The 21,616-nt window shown below is 33.7% G+C and overlaps 1 protein-coding gene across 1 annotated transcript in view; it reads left to right on the forward strand.

Moving 5' to 3' along the window:
• LOC126878629 (chondroitin sulfate proteoglycan 4) overlaps nucleotides 1-18,851 on the forward strand; it is a 114,082-nt gene extending 95,231 nt beyond the window's left edge. Inside the window, exons 10-12 of the mRNA XM_050641454.1 lie at nucleotides 739-1,145; nucleotides 7,653-9,159; nucleotides 18,086-18,851. Of these exons, the coding sequence (XP_050497411.1) occupies nucleotides 739-1,145; nucleotides 7,653-9,159; nucleotides 18,086-18,603 (2,432 nt within the window). The 3' untranslated portion in view covers nucleotides 18,604-18,851. The remainder of the gene's footprint in view (nucleotides 1-738; nucleotides 1,146-7,652; nucleotides 9,160-18,085) is intronic.
• Nucleotides 18,852-21,616: the final 2,765 nt, after the last annotated feature.

Raw genomic sequence — 21,616 nt, forward strand, 5'->3', positions numbered from 1 at the left:
CTACTTGTATTTAATATTTTCCAAAGAAAACTATATTTCTGAAAAAAATTAAATAACGTCTCCTAGCTGGCATATTACTTATTAGGGTGGTTCGAATTTGTAACTCTTACATTGACGAAAAAGATCTGTTTTGAACAAGACCAAGTTTGCAAAATTCGATTTAGCAGAAACGGACTTACAGCCATTTTTTCATAACAAGGTTCCCACTCACCCCTACCTCTTATTTGCAAAGGTAGACTTAAACTTGTGAATTCAAATATGCGCAGAATTTTATGAATAATACGATGATCAAATTTCCAGTGCCCCTTTATTAGGAAAATTTTGTAAAAATTAGATTTTTTAATATTCAATTACGCCCTCTATCGGTAGACCCACAATTATTAAAATAATTTCCAGGCTTTTCCCGAGGCAACTTTTGTTATAATTTTTTTTTCTCAAAGCTGTACTATAAACGGTTCCTGAGATATGGCCGAGAGCCATTCTTATTTAGACCCGGTACATAATCGATATTGCCATTTATTTTACCTCTGTGGAGGAGATAAAGTAAAAGAATTGGTTCTGAGCAGGAGGTTAATACCAGAGAGTCGATTCATTAAAAGAAACAATTCATTCCAACTCTACATTTTCTTGTGCTCCAGTCAACTGAATCAGTTCCTTTACTTTGTAACTTCCAGGTCTCGCTGAGATGCACTACTGTTCGTTAATTAAGCTGTGGTATTAACGTTCTTCTTGTTTCAGATGGCACAGGAGCAAGGTTCAAATTTAACGTCACAGATGGCCTACATACAACGAAAGATTGCATTTTCCATATTAAAACAAAACCGGTTGAAATGAAACTGATAAACAACCCTCTTCCTATATTTCCTTTGCAGAAAAAATTCCTAACATCAAAACATTTAATTACTGTCGTCTCAGATCCTTACAGAAAAATTGAATATGATGTTGTTAAAGCTCCAAGCTTGGGCAGGCTTATGATGGAGTCAGAAAAACCGGGAATATTTCAAGTCATATCAACGTTTTCACAGGAAGATTTAAATACCAGCAAAGTATTTTACGAACACACTCATCAGTTTTCTGATTTATATGCGAATGATTCTTTTGTCTTCAATGTCAGGACTCACTTGGCTCCAAAATTATTGAATCAGGTAAGTTTTTTACTGAGTTTTTTTTTTAATTACAGTACTAAAAATATTCCACGTGTTTAACTTTCTTCTTCGTCTTCATCTTCTTCATCTGGAACACTCCATTACTCTTTTAACAAATAGATTCGTCTTCTTAAGGGCTTTTCATCGATTGTCATTTATTTCGAGCTTCTGTCATAATATGTTGTATAATCTGTGTATAATATTAATATACACGAATTATACGACATATGACAGGGCCCTGATTCTAAATCAAATTTCGACACTAAACAAGTCGCTTTCAATATGGCGACGTCGAAATGCGACTGTGCGAGCCTTGTGGATTTTAGTTGAACTAACTAAATGACGTCACGAAATAGCGACTATCGAAATTAATAGCGACTCCAAAAAAGTGGTTGATATTATAATTTCGATGTCGAAATTATTTGACACGGAGATGAATGAATGGCCAAAAGCGAGGTTAGGTTTGGTTTAGATGTGTTTTGTTTATTTCTTGCAAGGAAAACTAAAGCAAAAGGTATTAATATGGCTGGGTTTAATTGAAATTTGCTTGTTTTGAGGAATTAGATAGAATAGTGTTAAATTAGAAATATAATAATTGAGAATGTCCACAACATGAATCATCAACTCGATGAAAGATGTAAGGTAATAATCTGGGAAAATTAGTAAAAAACAAGGAAAATTAATTACCAGCTATTTTATTGCTGGACATGCTGAAATCAAATCTTAAGATTTCCTATATTAGTAATATAGCTGTGCAAAGTCCACAGAAAGTGTGCTATTTTGTTTATAAACAAAAATTAGCGCTCCGAAATCTTTTTTTTTTAATTATTGCTCTATAACTCCGAAAATTTTAACTTTAAACCAAAACACTCGCATAAAAATTGACAGTAATTTAATTCTGCACATTGATAATTTATTCCAATTTCCTTCGACGGAAATTTTCCTGGGAAAATTCGGGTTTTCCAAACAAAATCTTTAATTTTCAACTAAAATTTGAGAGAAGTAATTATTTATCAATAATTAAATAATTTGGTGACAGTGACATAAATCTTTTTTGTTATGAGTGTCTTGAAGATATGAAAATTTGTATGTACAAAGAGGACCGGAATTAAAAGGTATCTAATGGTTCAAAGATTAAAATCCTGTTGTCGCAAATGCCGGTCAAATTTGACCGGTTTTACCTGGAATCACTTCTCGCAATTCAACTTTTTTTTCTTCGAAAAGGGCACAGAAGCCGTGCCCTTTTCAACAGCGTTAACTTAATTTAATTTAATCTAATATTTTCTGAGGGGTTCTATTTGTTTATAAGCCAAAAAATTGTTTCTTTATAACATTCCTGAGACCGCTCAAATGGTCCAATTTCAATCCTGTAAGGTACGTTGAATAGGTATAGTGCTTTTTTATACGAAAATCATAGTTATTCTGGTGTATCATAATCTTTCTGGTTATTATTTCGACCGAAATTTTTTAATTAACATTTTAATTATTGCTAAACTATTGGTTAGATTGTCGCCGGTCTCCCGATATTCGCGGTGTGCAAGTACTTGGAAGGGAAACGAGAAACGACCGTGCGCGAGTCGCGGAGAAATATTGCAACTGTCTTAAATAATTCATATTGTCAATTGAAATTGTCAAATTGACGTATATTTCATACCTTCTGTCATTGAAGCAGAAAAATTATATATTGCTCCACAATATTGATATGATATGCAATTATTATGTAAAGGTAAATTTAATTAATTGTATTTTGCTTGCAGTACTGCATTTTAATAACTAATTTATTTACTACATACAATTGTTTACGTTTGCATAATATAACCTGTATCTTATTTTTTTCTTCTTATTATTCTTTTGGACTATGGCCTTGACGATTATCCAGCAACCAGGACTAATATAATTGGCCAATATAATTAAAAGTGCGAATAAAAGTACAGAGCGTAGAAATAGAGGTCGCTTTTCCGAACTTGCACGGTCCCAATACAGAGAGGGGCTAAATTATGGAATAAATTCATATTCTCTAAAATGGACGATTTTAGAGAAAAATCCCGAAACAGGTCGATTCTTATTTTTAAATTAAATTTTTTGGCATATATTTCAAACTAGTGACGTCATCCATCCGAGCGTGATGACGTAATCGATTATTTTTTAAATAGGAATAGGGGTTCGTGTTGTAGCTCATTTACAAAGGCGTTCAATTCTCTATTCAGTATTATAAACATTAATATCATTATTTATACAGGGAGGCCAAACATTTTTTTGAATTAAATTAATTGACGCAAGAAGAACAATGCATGTAATTTATTTAACTCAAAATACATTCTATTGCTGTCAGAAAATAGAAAAAAATGTTTATTTTGCAAATAAACATTGCTTTTAGCTTAAATTAAATGTTCAAACTGCCAATAGGTAGGAGGGAGGCTGTTTGTGATTTAATTTAAGCGAAAAGAAATGTTTATTTGTGAAATAAACCTTTTTTTCTCTTTTCTGACAGCAGTACAATGTATTTTGAGTTAAATAAATTACATACATTCTTCTTTTTGCGCCAATTAATTTAATTCAAAAGTTATTTTTTGGCAACCCTGTATAAATACCTAATGATATTAATGTTTATATTACTGAATAGAGAATTGAACGCCCTTTCAAATGACCTACCACACGACCCCTATTCCCATTAACAAAATTATCGATTACGTCATCACGCTCAGATGGATGACGTCACTAGTATGAAATATATGCCAAAAAATTGTAATTTAAAAATAAAAATCGACCTCTTTCGGGATTTTGCTCCAAAATCGTCCGTTTTAAAGAAATGAATTTATTCCATAATTTAGCCCCTCTGTATAATCTACTATAATAAATCTTTCATGCCATCAATTATTTAATTATTGATAAATAATTAGGTACTTCCCTAAAATTTTAATTGAAAATTGCAGATTTTTTGGGAAAACTCAGATTTTCTGAGTAAAATTTTTGTTGAAGGAAATCGGAAAAAAAATAACTTTGTGCAGAACTAAATTACGGTGAATTTTTATTTGAGTGTTTTTGGCTCAAAGGAAAAATCTTGGAGTTACAGAGCACTAATTGAAAAAAAAAAAAAGTAGATTTAGGAGTGCTAATTTGTTTATAAATAAAATAACACACTTTCTGCGGACTTGTCATACCCCATATTACTAATATATGCAATCTTAAGATTCGATTTTAGCAATAAAATAGCTGGTAAATATTTTTTCCCAAAAATGGCATTTTTTCGATAATTTTCCCAGACTATCAACAAATTCCAATAGACCGGAGCGCCAACCCAAATTCTAAGCAGTGTCAACATGATGAGGTAAATATCCCCAGTTGTAACTAATATCGAAATGAATAAGAATCGCTATCTCTGCGGCTGTCATGGCGGTGTCGAAATGAAATTGCGACTGTCGGAATGAATTAGAATCAGGGCTCAGAAGGTCGAAACAAATGACTGTGAATGAAAAGCCCTATATTGTGCTCCCAAGTTTTATCTAATATTTGTTTTACATTGAATAGCTAGTCAATAGTAGACCATCCTGGTATTCTCCAATGATTGGCTGTGTGAAGTGACTTATTCTCCTGGTTATGATCCACGTAATAGCTATTTGTATAACAAGGGAGGAAAGTGCTACTTTTCCTCCCGAGAATGAAGTTTACTGCCCGACGCGTAGCGGAGGGCAGTAATCATTCAAGGGAGGAAAAGGCACTTTACTCCCATGTTATACATATGGTTTTTCCACCTTCCTCAAATAACAAGTCATTTTTTCATTTTTACTTAATTTATTTATGTAACTAACCAACAAAATTTATTAGAACTAAAACTAACAAGTAGGTACAATATAACTGTCAACTGTCAAATATAAGTGAAATTATTAATGTAAACATTGTTAAATCAGAATAACAATTTACTGTTTTTTACCATTCTGCAAAATACAAAGTGTTTTTAAATAAACGTAAAAATGTATAGATACTTACGTAATAGAAAATAGATATTGTCGTCAATAAGTTATATTTCACGAATAAAATACCATGACGTCACTTTTACTTTTCCTCCCTAGGGAGGAAAAATATTTTCCTCCCTAGGGAGGAAAAGTACAACTTTGCTCCCTACAATCAGGTCCGGAAAAGTATACTTTCAGTAGAGGTAGGTGGAAAACACCTTATACCTCACACGAAGTAACAATCTGCCTCTATAGTTTTTGTAGCTGAATTTGCCTCCCTTCTTGTGGATTGGGCAATTAAATGCCCTTTTCCAGTATCCTGGAATTTTTTCTGTGTTGCAGTCATCGATCTGTCTATTAGTTTATGAAATCTATCTATCATGTGTATCCTCCAATTTTAAGAATTTCAGCTGGTATGTTGTCAATACCTGGGGCTTCATGATTCTTCAGTATTTTCATGTCATCCATTATTTCCTGTCTTGTGGGTGGGTATGTTATAGTCTAAGAGCTAGTGAACCCTCCGAGTAACGGTCTTCCTGTAAGGCTAAAAATTTGTATAGTGATAATTCATTCATAGCACACCAAGGCTAAAAACCATGACCTGGCAGGCATCAGCCCTGTACGTGTATCTACCAAGTGAATCGAAAAATGCATAGTTTATGGGAAAAATAAACATTCTCCTGTAAAGTTTAAATTTAAGTATGGGTTTGAGTAAGTCATTTAGAAGAAATGTGTACAATGACAGGCGATTATTCTGAACAGCATTAGACCTTGTCAGGCGAGGGGAAAGATTAGGGGTTTTTCCTAAAATTATTTTTTTTTTGCATCGAACAAAGTTTTTTTAGGTTTTTTGAATCATTCCAAACAAAAAAGATCTTTAGTGATTTTTCTCTTAGGTTAATAGTTTTTGTTATATAAGCGACTAAAAATTTTGAAAATTGCGAAATCGGCCATTTTTAACCCTGAATCGGACATTTAACTGAAAATTTCAATGTTGCCAAGGTGGGTAGATATTCTTTAAACATCGATTGATGAAATCCCGAAGAGTTTTTTTAAATATAATATCGAAAACCCCCTTGTTTTTTAATTGCTAATCAAGGGTGCGCGACACTGTAGTGTAAGTGAGGAGGTTTGAGTTTGCATAAATTCATTATCTCGAGAATGGGCAATTTGAAGAGAAATTCTCAGGCAGGTCGTTTTTTATTTTTAAATTAGGACTTTTTGGAATATATAATACTAGTGACGTCATCCATCTGGGCGTGATGACGTAATCGATGATTTTTTAAAATGAGAGTAGGGGTTGTGTGATAGCTCATGTGAAAGGCTATTTAATTCTCTATTCAGCGATATCAACCTTAACATAATTATTTATACAGGGTGTACCAATTTTTTTTTCTTTTTGTGTAAATTAATTTAATAAAAAAAAATTTTGTACACCTTGTATAAATCAGTATGTTAATGTTTATATTACTGAATAGAGAATTAAATAGCCTTTCAAATGAGCTATCACACAACACCTACTCTCATTTAAAAAAATCATCGATTACGTCATCACTCCCAGATTGATGACGTCACTAGTATTATATATATGCCAAAAAGCCCTAATTTAAAAATAAAAATCGACCTGTCTGAGAATTTCTCTTCAAATTTGCCCATTCTCGAGATAATGAATTTATGCAAACTCAAACCTCCTCACTTACACTACAGTGTCGCGCCCCCTTGATTAGCAATTAAAAAGCAAGGGGATTTTCGATATTATATTGCTGCAAAAAACTCTTCGGGATTTCACCAATCGATGTTTACCCTGGCAACATTGAAATTTTCAGTTGAATGTCCGATTCAGGGTTAAAAATGGCCGATTTCGCGGTTTTGTAAATTTTTAATGGCTTATATGTCAAAAACTATTAACCTAAGAGAAAAGTCACTAAAGACCTTTTCTGTTTGGAATGATTCAAAAACCCTAAAAAATTTTGTTCGATGCAAAAATAATAATTTTAGGAAAAACCCCTAATCTTTCCCCTCGTCTTATACTGTTCAGGATCGCCTGTCATTGTACACATTTCTTCTAAATGACTTACTCAAACACATACTTAAATTTAAACTTTACGGGAGAAAGTTTATTTTACCCCCTAAACTATGCACTTTTCGATTCACCTGGTAGATACACGTGCAGGGCTGATGCCTGCCAGGTCATGGTTTTTATCCTTGGTGTGCTATGAATTATCACTATACAAATGTCTAGCCTTACAGGAAGACCGTTACTCGGAGGGTTCACTAGCTCTTAGACTATTAAAGACAAGCATCCACAGAGCCGCATCGTACGCAACGGATTTTAGTTTGCCTTGTACAGAAACTTATGTAACCGCGTCCACTGATCCGCATCGTACGGATCGCATTATAGGCAATCATTGTAAGGCAAACTAAAATCCGTTGCATACGATGCGGGTCTGTGCTGTGGACGCTTGGCTTAATGCCTTACTCTGGTTCTGAACTTAATAGTATAGTAACTATAGTATACGTTCATTATTTTATTAATTATTTTATTTTGTTTTAGCTATTTAGAATTGATATTTCTGTATCGTCTGGTGGACTTGACGCTTATATGAATATACCAAAACTGTATGTAGACGAAGGAGGTACAATAACAATACCGTTAAACATGTCCGGAGTAGTAACGTTCCTAGAAAGTCACGCAGGACTTCGTTCTCCTATAATTCACGCATCTGCTCTACCTCCTCAGCACGGCCAAGTCTACTCTCAACAGAATCGGAATGTGACAACCTTCACGCAGCTGCAACTAGAGTCCGGTCAGGTTTACTACGAACACGATCATTCTGACACGTTGGGAGATAATATCTACTTTTCGTTGTATCTGATTCCAGGGCCAATTACTTTATGCAACGTAACAGTTCCTATAATAGTAAACCCCGTGAACGATCAACCCTTTGTATTGGTAACACCAGCTCCAAGTCTGGTAGTAGTACAAGGAGAAAATCGCACTATAACAAGACATGACTTAGCGACAGAAGATGCCGATACCCCACCAGAAAAACTTAAATATGATGTCATCTCGGGACCATCCCACGGAAAACTGGTACTAGAAAATATATCAGTAACTTCATTCACACAAGCTGATATTGACAACAACAAACTGTACTATGTCCATAATGGAAGCTCTTTAAAAGACTCGTTTCCGTTTAGAATTTGGGATGGAAAATTTAGACCACAGTTTAATTTGTTTAATGTTATAGTTTCTCCAATCAATATCAGTGTCAAAGCTGGTATGGTCGTTAATTTACTGCAAGGATCCTATGATATTATCCTATCAGAACAACAGTTCTTCATTAACACTAATGCTGATAAAAATAAGGTCGAGTTTTCTTTGAAGAGGCCGCCAAAATATGGCTTACTGTACAAAGATAACCAAGCGAACTTAACCTATTTTTCTTATGCAGATTTAATAAACGGAAAAATTATGTACCTGCAGACTGATATGAGCGTCTCTAATGACAGTTTTTCTGTGAATGGAGAAATCTTTTCTGGTGGGAATTCTTTTGGAGATTGTGTAGAAGTAGTCATTAGAGTTAAGCCGTTTATGCACATACATAATTTGACTACAAAGGCCGGAGAGACAACTCGATTGACTCTGAATTCTTTAAACGCTTCACCTCTAGCCAAACTAACTAATGGTAATCCTCGCTATACAATCATCAACCATCCCAAACATGGTGAAGTAAGAAAGATTATAAGAAGTTCTGGAGAAAAGAGAAATATTCTTGATATAGCAGTTTCAAGCTTTTCTCACGAGGACATACAAAGTGGCCTAATATTTTTTATAGTAAAGGAAACTGATGTACCAAAATATAGTTTTCTAGACAGAATGGTTTTTATCTTGGCTGCTAATATAGTACAACCGGCAGTAGGAGAGTTGAAAATAGTAGTCAAGTCACCTTTAGGTAATGACATCTTCTCCACACTCCCAGGACCAAGTGATCCTGCCAGTCATGAAGGCGGGCTGTATTTGGCCAGTCCAAATATGACCAAAGACTATTTATTAATTGGTAAGTATATGCTCTTACACATTTATTGATCGTCAAAGCCCCCAGTGATAATTTAATACATTTTTAAGTGTTTCCTACACTTCTTTAATTTTCGTTGTGTTGCGATTCTTATTTATTATCCCATATTCCTAACACAATTCAACAGCAATAATATACAGGGTGTTTGGTAAAGAATGGGCCATAGCTTAACCTTCGATTCCTGAGCTTAAAATAGGTCTATTTAAGCTAACTTACCCTAGTACAAAAGTTGATAACCGAAATACAGGGTGTCAAAGTTAAACTTTTATTTTATTTATTTTTGAATATTTCCTGACAGGCATGGGACAACAACACGAAATTTGGTAAGTGGTGCTGGTATTGTACAATCTACTAAATTATGTTAAACGTTTCTGGCTACTACCAGAGGCGTACGACGGGGGAACGTGAATGGTTGACCCTTCCCAAATTCTGCGCCACTGGCGGAATTGCTATTTTAGTGCAATTTTTTATTCTCCAATACTTTGTATGTAAAAAACATACTCTTCATTCGTAACGATAAAGCTGTTAGTTTTCGAGATATTTGAAGCTAAAAACGAAGGAGCATAACGAGGGGTTCGAGCGAAAACCCGATAAATACCAAAATTATGAAATCCGGTATTTTTATTTCTGCTGTAGTAAAAACACGTCTCCTACCACTGGTAAATGTTATTACTTGCTATTAACATTTTTAAGCACAATAACTAATAAAAACCAAACATGGTAAAAACCAGTAACTCATATTTTTAAATAACACCAAACCGATATATAACTTTACTGATAAAAATACTTTGTTGTAAACATATTTATAATATGAGAATCCGGTAGAATCATTTATTTTCTTTTTCCTGTGTAAAGTTACTAATTTTATTACAAATATTTTTAAGTTAAAAACTGATAATTAATTTTATCGGAGATACTTACTTACTTAATTTTATTACAAATATTTTTAAGTTAAAAACTGATAATTAATTTTATCGGAGATACTTACTTACTTAATTTTATTACAAATATTTTTAAGTTAAAAACTGATAATTAATTTTATCGGAGATACTTACTTACTTAAGCCGTCCTCTTGTACCTTACGGTGTCGAGGTAAGTGGAGAAATCAGACGTCTCCATGCCTTTCGGTCAGTAGCTAGTCTTTCTGCTTCTCTCCACCCAATATTCTTTTTTACGCAAGCCTTTCCAATATCTGCGTTCCACGTTCTTGCTGGCCTGCCTCTTCTTCGTTTGTTGTCGGATGCCGCTTTCCATACCCTCTTTACAGTTCTACCTTCACCCATTCTCGTCATATGTCCGAACCACGATAACTGTTTCGTTTCAAGTCTGTCTAAGGTCCTTCCAATACCGCACCTTTCACGTATGTCTTCATTTCTTATACGATCACGTCTGGTTACCCCGGATACCGCACGTAAATATCGCATTTCGCATGCTTGAATTTTACTACGGATGTTGTCATTCATTGTCCACGTTTCACTACCGTAGAGTAGCACCGGCTCGTATACAGTTTGGAACACTTTCATTTTTGTTTTCAGGCTTACTTCTTTCTTCCTAATAAAACTTTTATTTAGCGCATAGTACAATTTTGTTGCACTCATTACCCTGCTGTTTATTTCTGGTTCTATATTTCCTTGTCCATTCATTGTTGATCCTAAATACTTGAAGTCCTCTACTTGTGTAATGGTCTCATTATTCAGCTTTACATTTATATTTTCTTGAGTTTTCGATATTACTAAAGCTTCTGTTTTTTCAATATTTATTTTCATCCCAAATGTCTTAAAGGCTTCATTCCAAACATTTACATTCACTTGCAAGTCTTTTTCTGATTTTGCCACAATTACCAGGTCATCGGCATATATCAACTCTGACACGTGAACTTGTTGAAGTTTATACACCCCTACCCTAATTCTTTTTACCTCACCCCTGCATTCTTTTGCAATTTCGTCCATTAGAGTGATGAATAACAAAGGACTCAGAACACCACCTTGTCTTACACCTGTCCTTGTGTAGAATTCTAGAGATGAGCGATTTTTCGTTCTTACATTATTACGTGTACATTTATATATACTCTTTATTGCTTGGATTAACTTCGGTTTCACATTTCTACGGTTTAATATTTCCCAGATCTTGTTACGTGGCGCCCGATCAAATGCTTTTTCCAAGTCCACAAAACATAGAAACAACTTACTGTTATGTTGTAGGTAGAGACCGACCGAATGTGATTTTTTTGGCCGAAGACGAAGCCGATGCCGAAGTTCGGCCTGAAGGATACCTTCGGCCGAAGCCGAAGCCGAAGGTGACTAAATATTTGCATTTATAGTAGGGATAGTCTATGGTCGATGTTTTGCCATTAATATTTAGGTAGTCAAAATACCAGTAATCTTGAGTTTTAACAAATACAATAAAATTATTATAGTTCCTCAGAATTTTACTACGTGAGAAATATTCAAATGAAGATCTTTGAGGCATCTTGGCCTATTGTTAAAATTTATATCCTACCTACTACCTGAAAGTTTGTAAAACGTTTTAGTTTATTAGGGTATAAAATAGGGTGTAAATACTATTCAAAGTATCAAAGGCTCGCCGAAGCATATTGTTTAGAGATTATTTATATAGTATAGTTAGTGTATACTCAGAAAACTTTATTATTCCACCTTCGGCGAAACCTTCGGCTTCGTTTTGGCCGAAGCCGAATTTTGGCCGAAGGTTTAAATATTGGCCGAAGGTGGCCGAAGCCGATGCCGAAGCCGATTAATCGGTCGGTCTCTAGTTGTAGGGCTTTTTCTGATAACTGTCTCACCGTGAATATGAGATCGGTTGTACCTCGCCCTGGCCTAAAGCCGCATTGGCTGTCATCCAGTGTGGCCTCGATATTTTCTCGCAGCTTTTTCTCTAGTATTATTTCGTAGATTTTACTAGCAACTACCAACAATGATATTCCCCTGTAGTTAGAACACTTATGTTTATCACCTTTTTTGTGTAATGGTAGAATAGTGGCAAGAGTCCAGTCTCTAGGTATGCATCCGGTATGCCAGCAGCTCCTTATGATTTTCCATAGTAACTGTAATCCTTCTCCTTCCATATATTTAATTAGCTCAGCCTTAATATTATCGTGTCCTGCAGCCTTGCCATTTTTTAATTTTAAAATTGCTTCCCTATATTCTTCGTATGTTATGTCATCATTATCTTGTTGTTCATTTAAATTGTACTCCTCCCTGTCATTTTCTATTTCGTTGTTGTCTCCCATTAATAATTCCATAAAATGTTCTATCGGAGATAAAGATTACAAAATTGTTCATTTTGACAAAGTATATTCATGCAAAAATCCGATAAAGAATTTTAGATTATGATAGTTTATTAAATTTCAGCACATTTTTTCCTGCGAAACCCCAATAAAAGATGGCGTAAATTTAAAATTGAATATTACGAAAACAAAAAAAAAAACGGTTAGAATGGGGCCCATATTTTTAATGAAAACTCAGAGCTTCCAAGGTACCACAGCAAATCAATTGTAGTCAATTTAAATTTAAGTGTACTGAAAAGTTGTCTGAAGACTATTGAAACAAACTCTGTAGAAATTACTGGAGTCTAGTAGTTAGTAGTAGTAGTCTAGTCTAAAAAAAAATTTATATTGTACAATATAACTGTCAAACTAATTAGGACTACACTTGTCCCTAAAACTTCCCAAAGAAAGGACTAGCTTACCATGAATAAATTCCAGTGTGTTAAAAGTTTTTTACAAAAACTCTGTGTATATTCTCAGATGATATAATGAATGCTGTAGCTAACAGTGATTCTACTGGATGATATTCTAAAGAAGACTATCGCGGAAAACGGAAACCAGTTAATAAAAATATCAGAAGATATTGGTTTAAATTAAAGAAAAACTCCTACTCTACACCCTAAAAGGCAAAAACAAATTTCATCCCAAAAAGCAACCATAGACTTACCAACTCCGGGAAATTTACCAAAGTTATATAAAAGTACCCTCCCAATAAGTGAAGTACCCTTCCAAGAAAACGGATTTGATAAAGATGGTCCAAGAAAATATTTTTCCAGAAGAGGTGCATGCTTGAATAACAAATTTAAAAACCGGTACTTATACGTAGATCGAATTCCAGACCTAATGATGGGAGAAGAATCAGAAGACTTTTGTTGGAATAATATACAGTTAACTTTTATTTTATAGTTAAAAAAATTAAAAATAAAAACCAATAAAATCAAATGTTATACTCATTCAACGAGGTAAAACCCGATAAATATCATTTTTTTTTGTAAATACCTTTTTATAAATTAAGCTTAAAATAAATTATTCTAACTAAATATTAAATTCTGTACCATTTGGCTATAACAAATATTTGATAAAACTTCCTATGACGATTTTAAATCTTCTTCAAACTTCCTAAAATCTTTAATCGTGATTATCTCTAAACAATGGTTTTGTTAGTTATCGGGTTTTCGCTCGAACCCCTCGATAATACATTAATCAAAATAAGTGTGCCTTTTCATTTTTAACTTCAAATATCTCGAAAACTAATGACTTTATCGTTACGAATGAAGAGTATATACAGGGGTGGCCAATCTCCTTGATAATCTGAGCCATTTTTCGAAATTTGGAATTTTTCGCGAGCCGCAATTAAACAATTATTTAAAAAGTGTAAAAAGGTATTAAATTTTTCTCTCAGTGTTTGATTTCACGAATTTTAAAGTGAAATAAAACGGTTCACATCGTTGTTTCAAATATGCAAATAATAATCTTTTTCTGGGAAGGCCTACTGATCTTCTACCGTCTTTCAAAAACACTGTCTTCAACACTCTGTCTTCCTTTGATCTTACCACATGACCTGCCCATCTTATTGATATGTCTGATGATGTTTTCAGTACCTACCACACACAGTCACCAATTCATTTTTGAGGCACCTTCTCCACTCTCCTGTCAATTCATTTCTTTGAGGACTAAATATCATTCTGAGAGCCTTTGCTTTCAAATATCAGCAACTTATTTATTTCCCGCTGATGTAGAGTCCATGTTTCACTTCCATATTTTGTAACAATTGGGCGAATAATTGGCATGTACAGTCTTAATTTAGATTGTATTTTTAGCAGCTTAGATCTTAACAATGATGATAGTGAGTATAATGCTCTATTTCACGCAGCTGTCCTTGCTGAAACGTCTTTTTATATGTGGTTATCATATGTGATTACCGCTCCTAGATATTTCAATTCTTTTACTACTTCGAAGTTATGGTCATTAATAGTAATTTTCTGCCTAACTCTTGGTCTTGGATTTTTGGTTACTAGCATGCATTTCGTCTTCTCTTCATTTATTCGAAGGCCCAGACTACCTGTTTCTTCCTCGAGTTGTGAAAACACCCCTCTCACGTCTTTTGTAGAATGAGCGAATGCACCTATATCATCAGCAAAGGCCAACAATAGTTTTGATTTTTTGATCCTTAATTCACAAACAGGGGAGTCAGCTCAGATGATATTTTACTTATTAGGTACATATTCTAGTGCCAAATTGAATAGCAACGGTGATAAGGGGAGGATTTTATATTTATTGTCAGGAATTAAAGATATTTTGAAACACAAAAATTAAAACTAATTCTGGCACATTTATTGAGAGCCACAAATTATCATTCAAAGAGCCGCATGAGGCTCGCGAGCCACAGTTTGGCCACCCCTGGATTATTTGCATAGAAAGTATTGGAGAATCTAAAAATTATGCTAAAATAGCAGTTTCATCATTGGCGTAGAATTTGGGAAGGGTCAACCATTCACTTTCCCCTGTCATGTCGTACGCCTCTGGTAGTAGCCAGAAACGATTATTTAACATAATTTAGTAGGGTGTACAGTGTCTACACTTTCTGCCAAGTATCACACAGATATGTCAAATTATTTTAAAGTATTCTTTTTTTTAATAATTTATTCTTTATTTAAACCTTTAAGAACTACGTGTGCTCGGTACTATAAAACTATTTGACATATCCTTATGGTACTTGGCAGAAAGTGTAGGTATTGTACACCCTACTAAATTATATTAAATAATCGTTTGTAGTTAATACCATAGGCGTACGACAGGGGAAAGTGAATGGTTTACCCTTCCCAAATTCTACGCCACTGATAAAACTGCTATTTTAGCATAATTTTTAGATTCTCCAATACTTTCTAGGCAAATAATATACTCTTCATTCGTCACGATAAAGTCATTAGTTTGCGAGATATTTGAAGCTAAAAATGAAAAGGCACACTTATATTGATTATTGTATTATGCTCCTTCGTTTTTAGCTTCAAATATCTCGAAAACTAATGGCTTTATCGTTACGAATGAAGAGTATATTTTTTACATAGAAAGTATTGGAGAATCCAAAAATTGCACTAAAATAGAAATTCCGCCAGTGGCGTAGAATTTGGGAAGGGTCAACCATTCATGTTCCCCCGTCGTACGCCTCTGGTAGTAGCCAGAAACGTTTGTTTAACACAGTTTAGTAGATTGTATAATACCAGCACCACTTACCAAATTTCGTGTTGTTGTCCCATGCCTGTCAGGAAATATTCAAAAATAAATAAAATAAAAGTTTAACTTTGACACCCTGTATAATCTCTAAATTTTCTTTCTTTCTTGACTGGTTTTTTACAACTCCACTATAATAATAGCCCTCGATCTTCTACAATCTTGCGCCTCCATTTCCCATTGTTGTACTCCAATCCTAGACAAATCGCCTTCAACATCATCTTTCCATCTTTTTCTAGGACGGCCTACTGATCTTCTACCGTCTGGTCTTTGAAAAAATACTGTCTTTAACACTCTTGTCTTCCTCTGATCTTACCACATGGCCCATCGTATACGGTTAGCTTTTATATGTCTGACGATGTTTTCAATACCATACTGTCAATTCATCCTTTTGAGGACCAAATATCGTTCTGAGAACCTTCCTTTCAAACACCAGCAGCTTATTTATTTCTCGTTGATGTAGAGTCCATGTTTCACTTCCATATGTAACAACTGGGCGAATAATTGACATGTACAGTCTTAATTTAGATTTTCTTTTTAGCAGCTTAGATCTTAATAATGACGATAGGGAGTATAATGGTCTATTCTGTCCAGCTATCCTTGCTGAGCTCCTTTTTTCTAAGTGGTTGTCATCTGTGATTAATGCTCCCAGATATTTAAACTCTTTCACTACTTCGAAGTTGTGGTCATTAATAGTTATGTTCTGTCTAACTTTTGGTCTTGGATTTTTGGTTCCGAGCATGTATTTCGTCTTCTCTTCATTTATTCGAAGGCCCAGATAACCTGTTTCTTCCTCGAGTTCTGAAAACACATCTCTCACGTCTCTTGTAGAATGAGCGACTGCATGTACTCGTAGATCATCAGCAAAGGCCAGCAATAGTTTTGATCTTCGATTCGCAAATCCCCTGTCAGCTCAAACGATATTTTACTTATTGCATATTCTAGGGCCAAATTGAATAGCAACGGTGATAAGTCCTGATATTATACTAACTGGTATCGATGTTCTGTTTCCTACCTTTACCTGTGAATATGAGTCTGTCACACTCATAACTAAGACTTAACATTTAAGTTAGCTCCACTAATTTTCTTGGTATTCCCCTTTCTAGCAGCTATAGTCTGCTTCTTTTCAACGAATACTTTTCGTTTATAAATTCGCAAAGTCTGTGTGTTATTGCGTTGCCGCTCCTGCAATACTTAGAGCAGATTTATCGATGAATTCTTTTGTATGAATCTGTAGTTTTGTCTGCTGAATCCAAAGCTGAAAACGGCATTTCGATATCTCTAACTGTCTTCGAGATAATCGACCTCAAAGTCTAAAATGTGACGTCACAATCCTTTTATTTTCTGCCGACACACTAAACGTCAGCTGAAATCGTTGCTAGTAAGTCGGCTAGTTTTTTAATCTGAATTTGTTAAGCAAAGCATAGGTTATTTACATTATTTGAGTTTGACACTTCGTAAATGTCAAACTAAATTTTAAATAAAATATCAATGACATTTGATAGTGAATTTAATTATATAAAATAAATACGCTGTTCAAAAATACAATTTGAGTATATTTTGAAAGCAATAATTTATTAACAATTTTAAACGGTTTATACGAGTATACGGCCTCCCCTTTAATGGGAGTACCTAATGATAAATGGACTGTTCCATTTGTTATGAAATGAAAATTGTTATTATAGTCGGTTCGCTAAACTCAGACACAACTGGCTAGTGATTTTAGTAGGCAATTTTTTTGTTTTTTGTCAATTTTGCCAAAATTGGCAAGATTACTAATTATTTAGTAATTATTAACTATTTAGTAATTATTTTTTTGCCAAATTGCTAAAATTACTGACTAAAGTCACTAGCCATTTGTGTCTGAGTTTAGCAAACCGACTATATGAAATGTTGTTTGGAATAAAAAATTATGGTCTGATATGTGCAATTACATCCTTCTAATGGAAAAAAATATTTGAAGATTTTTCTCAAATTATGGATACCAACAACATTTTCATTTATAACTCTTTTATTTTTAATTTGACGAAGAAAAGTTATTCTTCATAAAAAGGTCTTCATGGTCTAAGATTTATGATGCAACCATCATATATCAAATTTTATTAATTTTATTCGAGGTACATATATAAAAATATAAATTTCGATCAAGAGTAAAGTACCTTTATTCCTTTATAGTTCACATTTAAATTAGAATGATATAATTGCACATTAAAATATAATTTTTAATTCTACACAACTTTTCAAAATAGCAATTTTCCATATATGTATTATGAATTAAAATACGTAAATAAACAAAGTTTTCGTTCTGATAATGCTCGCATTTTCAGCTTGATAAATTTATTTTTAGTGATTACGGCAGTACTTTTAATCTCTAAATAATATGTTTATTTTTAGTGAGTATGGCAGTAGGAATAGTAATTTTGGGCATAGCAGTGATCGTGGTTATTAAGTGTCGATCAGTAGATAATCACATAAGTAAAGAAGAACATTGCGTTCAACCTATACCACTACCCCGTCCACCTGATAGACTTATGACATCATCGCCATCCTTAAGAGAATCGTTACCAGATGAATACGCAGTCGAGTTTACATCCGAATTTCCAATTTCTTTTACAACTGATGTCTCGGCAGACTTCGCGCCAGTTTTTACAACAGATTTTACTCCAGAAGTCTCCGCCGAATTCACATCAGACTTTTCATCCGATTTTACACCTCTAAGTATAGTGCCTCATTGCAAAGTAACTCCATTGGCTAAAATTGAACTAGAGTCGCCCCATATGTTCTACCCGTATGGAGTGGATGATCAAATGGATGACTGGAGTGAGGTCCTTGATGAGCCAGAGGTACCAGAGCCAATGCCTTGTCCATCCAACAGCAGCATTCTTTTGCGGAAGAATCAATATTGGGTTTAAACTTTAAACATGTTATTCAACACATTGAAAATGGTTATTCATTTTTGGTTTAAACATGTTTATTTATCTCTTATATCATGAACATGTCTAGCTGCAACTTGTGATTGAAGTGGCTAATATGATAACCATACATCTTAATATCGAGGTTACAGTTATTTATATTTATTATAGTTTTGTCTAGTAACTGTTAAATCGTGAAGAATCCGTATTTATGTAAATCTAAACATTTAAAATGTATTAATACAAAAGTTATGTTTTTATTTTAACCTAACCTACCATAACCTAAAAGCAATATCCCCAATATCCTATTTAAACCATAGACGTAAATATGAATAGCCTTAGCATACCGGCCGCGCTTCTTCACAAGATCTTTGATTGATTGGTACTATCTCTTTCTAGCACATTGTATCGAGATACTAAGTGGGAGTGCAGACACGGTAGGAGAGGACGATTTAAATGATACCCTCGCAGCTTTACTATGCTCAGTCTATGCATATTTACGTCTATGATTTAAACATAGACATATAGTCCACAGAAATAAGGTTTTTGTCGGGACACTTGAGCAGCCAGGTTGCAAATGGATTTTTTGGGTACTATATACCTAGTGTGACCAATTCCAATGCAGTCGAATTCGGGACAAGGCTGAAAAAGATACCTGAAGTCCGGGACTTTTAATGAAAATCAGGCCATTTTTTTTTTAAATATAGAACTTTAGTATCATTATTTTATTGATTATTTAACATTTTTATGTTGACAGTGATATTTTTGATGGGATTAAGCCATAATTGGTTGTAATGTTGGTTGTTTCTAATCCGGAAATCGTTCTCAAAAAAGGAAAAATTCAAAAATCAACTGATGTTGGATTTCCATGTAAATATAACCTTAGGTTAATATAAAAAATTAAATTATCATTACAACCAATTGTGGCTTAATCCCATCAAAAATATAATTGTCTAACATGCCACAAGAAAATAGCTTCAGATCATTTTTACGTTGATTACTTCTTACTATCATATTTGTCGAACGATTGAATTTGCTTAAAAATGAGAAGAACGCCTTTAAAAATCAATCCATTCATAATTTAAATTTACCTCAACGAACAAAATATATGCATTGGTTACATTGCTCGATTCTTAAAATCATATCTGTCTTGCGATGAATTAGTATTACACTCTAGAAATTGTTGACTTTTGTCCCACTAATTCAATTTTATGTGAATTCTTAGAAGAATAACTTATTCAAAATGTCAAAATAGAATTTTACCAAAACGTTGAAAATTCGGAAGGCCCGGAAGCCTTGTCCGGGACGCCGGGACACGATTTCGTAATTCGGGCCATGTCCCGGATATTTCGGACTAGTTGGTCACACTATATATACCTAATACATTATGAATACAAAAATGACCGTCACAGTTCGGTCGAGAAACTTAGTTATTAACAAGTAAGGGTCAAAAATGGCAGGTTTTTCGTTTAAATCGCTACAGGTAAAAATAGGGTAATTAAATATCTTATTTATAATATTTTTCTTGTAGTAGATGAGCCACGGTTTAAAATGGCACTTTTTGAATTTTGGTCCGATCATTTTTTGCTTCGGAAATTGCAAAATAAGACTAAAATTTCAAAAATAAAAAATTGCTATAACTTTTGCGAAAATGGCCTTAAGACTTTCATATTGAATGAAAAGTTAAGTCAAACATTCCGTATAATACACAAAAAATTTTAAGACGATTCGTCAATTAGTTTAAATTTTATTCAATTTGTTTATCGCAAAGAGCTTTTTTTTCGCAATGTTATTGTTCAGAAAATAATAATGATATAGCAATTTTGTGGAAATCACGTGCAATAAGAATGGTTATATTTTCAAAGTATTGAAAAAAATCATTAAAAAGTCGTTTTTATCACTCCGAAAACAGTTTAGTAAAGTAGAGTTATTTTTGGCTTATAAACAATTTGAATAGCTTTGTTAATATTGACTATAGAGTAAATCTACTTTAGGATTTCAAAAGCTGGTATTTTTACACGAATTTTCAGAAAAAAACTTTTTGCCTAGGTTAATTAGGGTCAAAGTTGACCACTTTTATTATTTAATTCACAGCTACTTCTATATACATACATCAAATTCTCCTGTAACAGTGTTAGTTACCATATTACTCCGAAACGGCTTGGCCGATTTTTATGAAATTTTACACGTATATCCTATAGGATGTAGAATAGGTTTTAATTTATTTTGTATACCCATAAGTTATAAGGAGGGTTGCCCCCTGACATTTTTTTGGACAAAATTATCTACCTTAATTTTATATGATGTAGAATTAAAAAATACATACACCCTTAATTTTCACTCTTCTATCACCAACCCCTATTTGTTAATAGCCATCTATATATTTACATCTATACAATTCTCCTGTCAGTGTTAGTTTCCATACTCCTCCGAGACCGCTTGACCGATTTTTATGAAATTATATATGTGTATATTCGGTAGGTCTTAGAATCGATCGTAATCTATTTTTCATATCCCTGAGTGATAAGCGGAGTTCCCCCTAACATTTTTTAATGTTAGGTGGGATGTGCGTACATAACGTACTCATAAGACTATGAGTACATACAAATTAAAAACATTATGATCAAAATCCATCAACAAGCTCCGACGATATTAATCGTAGCATATGTTTGAAGAATCAATTTCATTTTTTGAGTGCACGGATTTAAATAATTCCCCTCCACCGACCACGAATCCGTTCCGTTGGGACGCCATTTTTAAAACTTTATTAACCAATTGAGGTTCAAAGTTTACTGAAACTTTTACACACAAACTATATACCTTCAACTTCAAAATGGCTCTAGTTAGGTTGCTTAATAATTGTTATAAACAAAGTAGCCGTCAATTAAAAAGTGGCTAGCTTTGACCGTAATCAACCTAGGCAAAAAGTTTTTTTTTTAAATTCGTATAAAAATACCAGTTTCTCAAATCCCATTGTAGTTTTAGCCTACAGTCAATATTAACAAAGGTATTC

Source organism: Diabrotica virgifera, chromosome 10, assembly GCF_917563875.1.
Source record: "Diabrotica virgifera virgifera chromosome 10, PGI_DIABVI_V3a".
NCBI classification, from domain to species: domain Eukaryota; kingdom Metazoa; phylum Arthropoda; class Insecta; order Coleoptera; family Chrysomelidae; genus Diabrotica; species Diabrotica virgifera.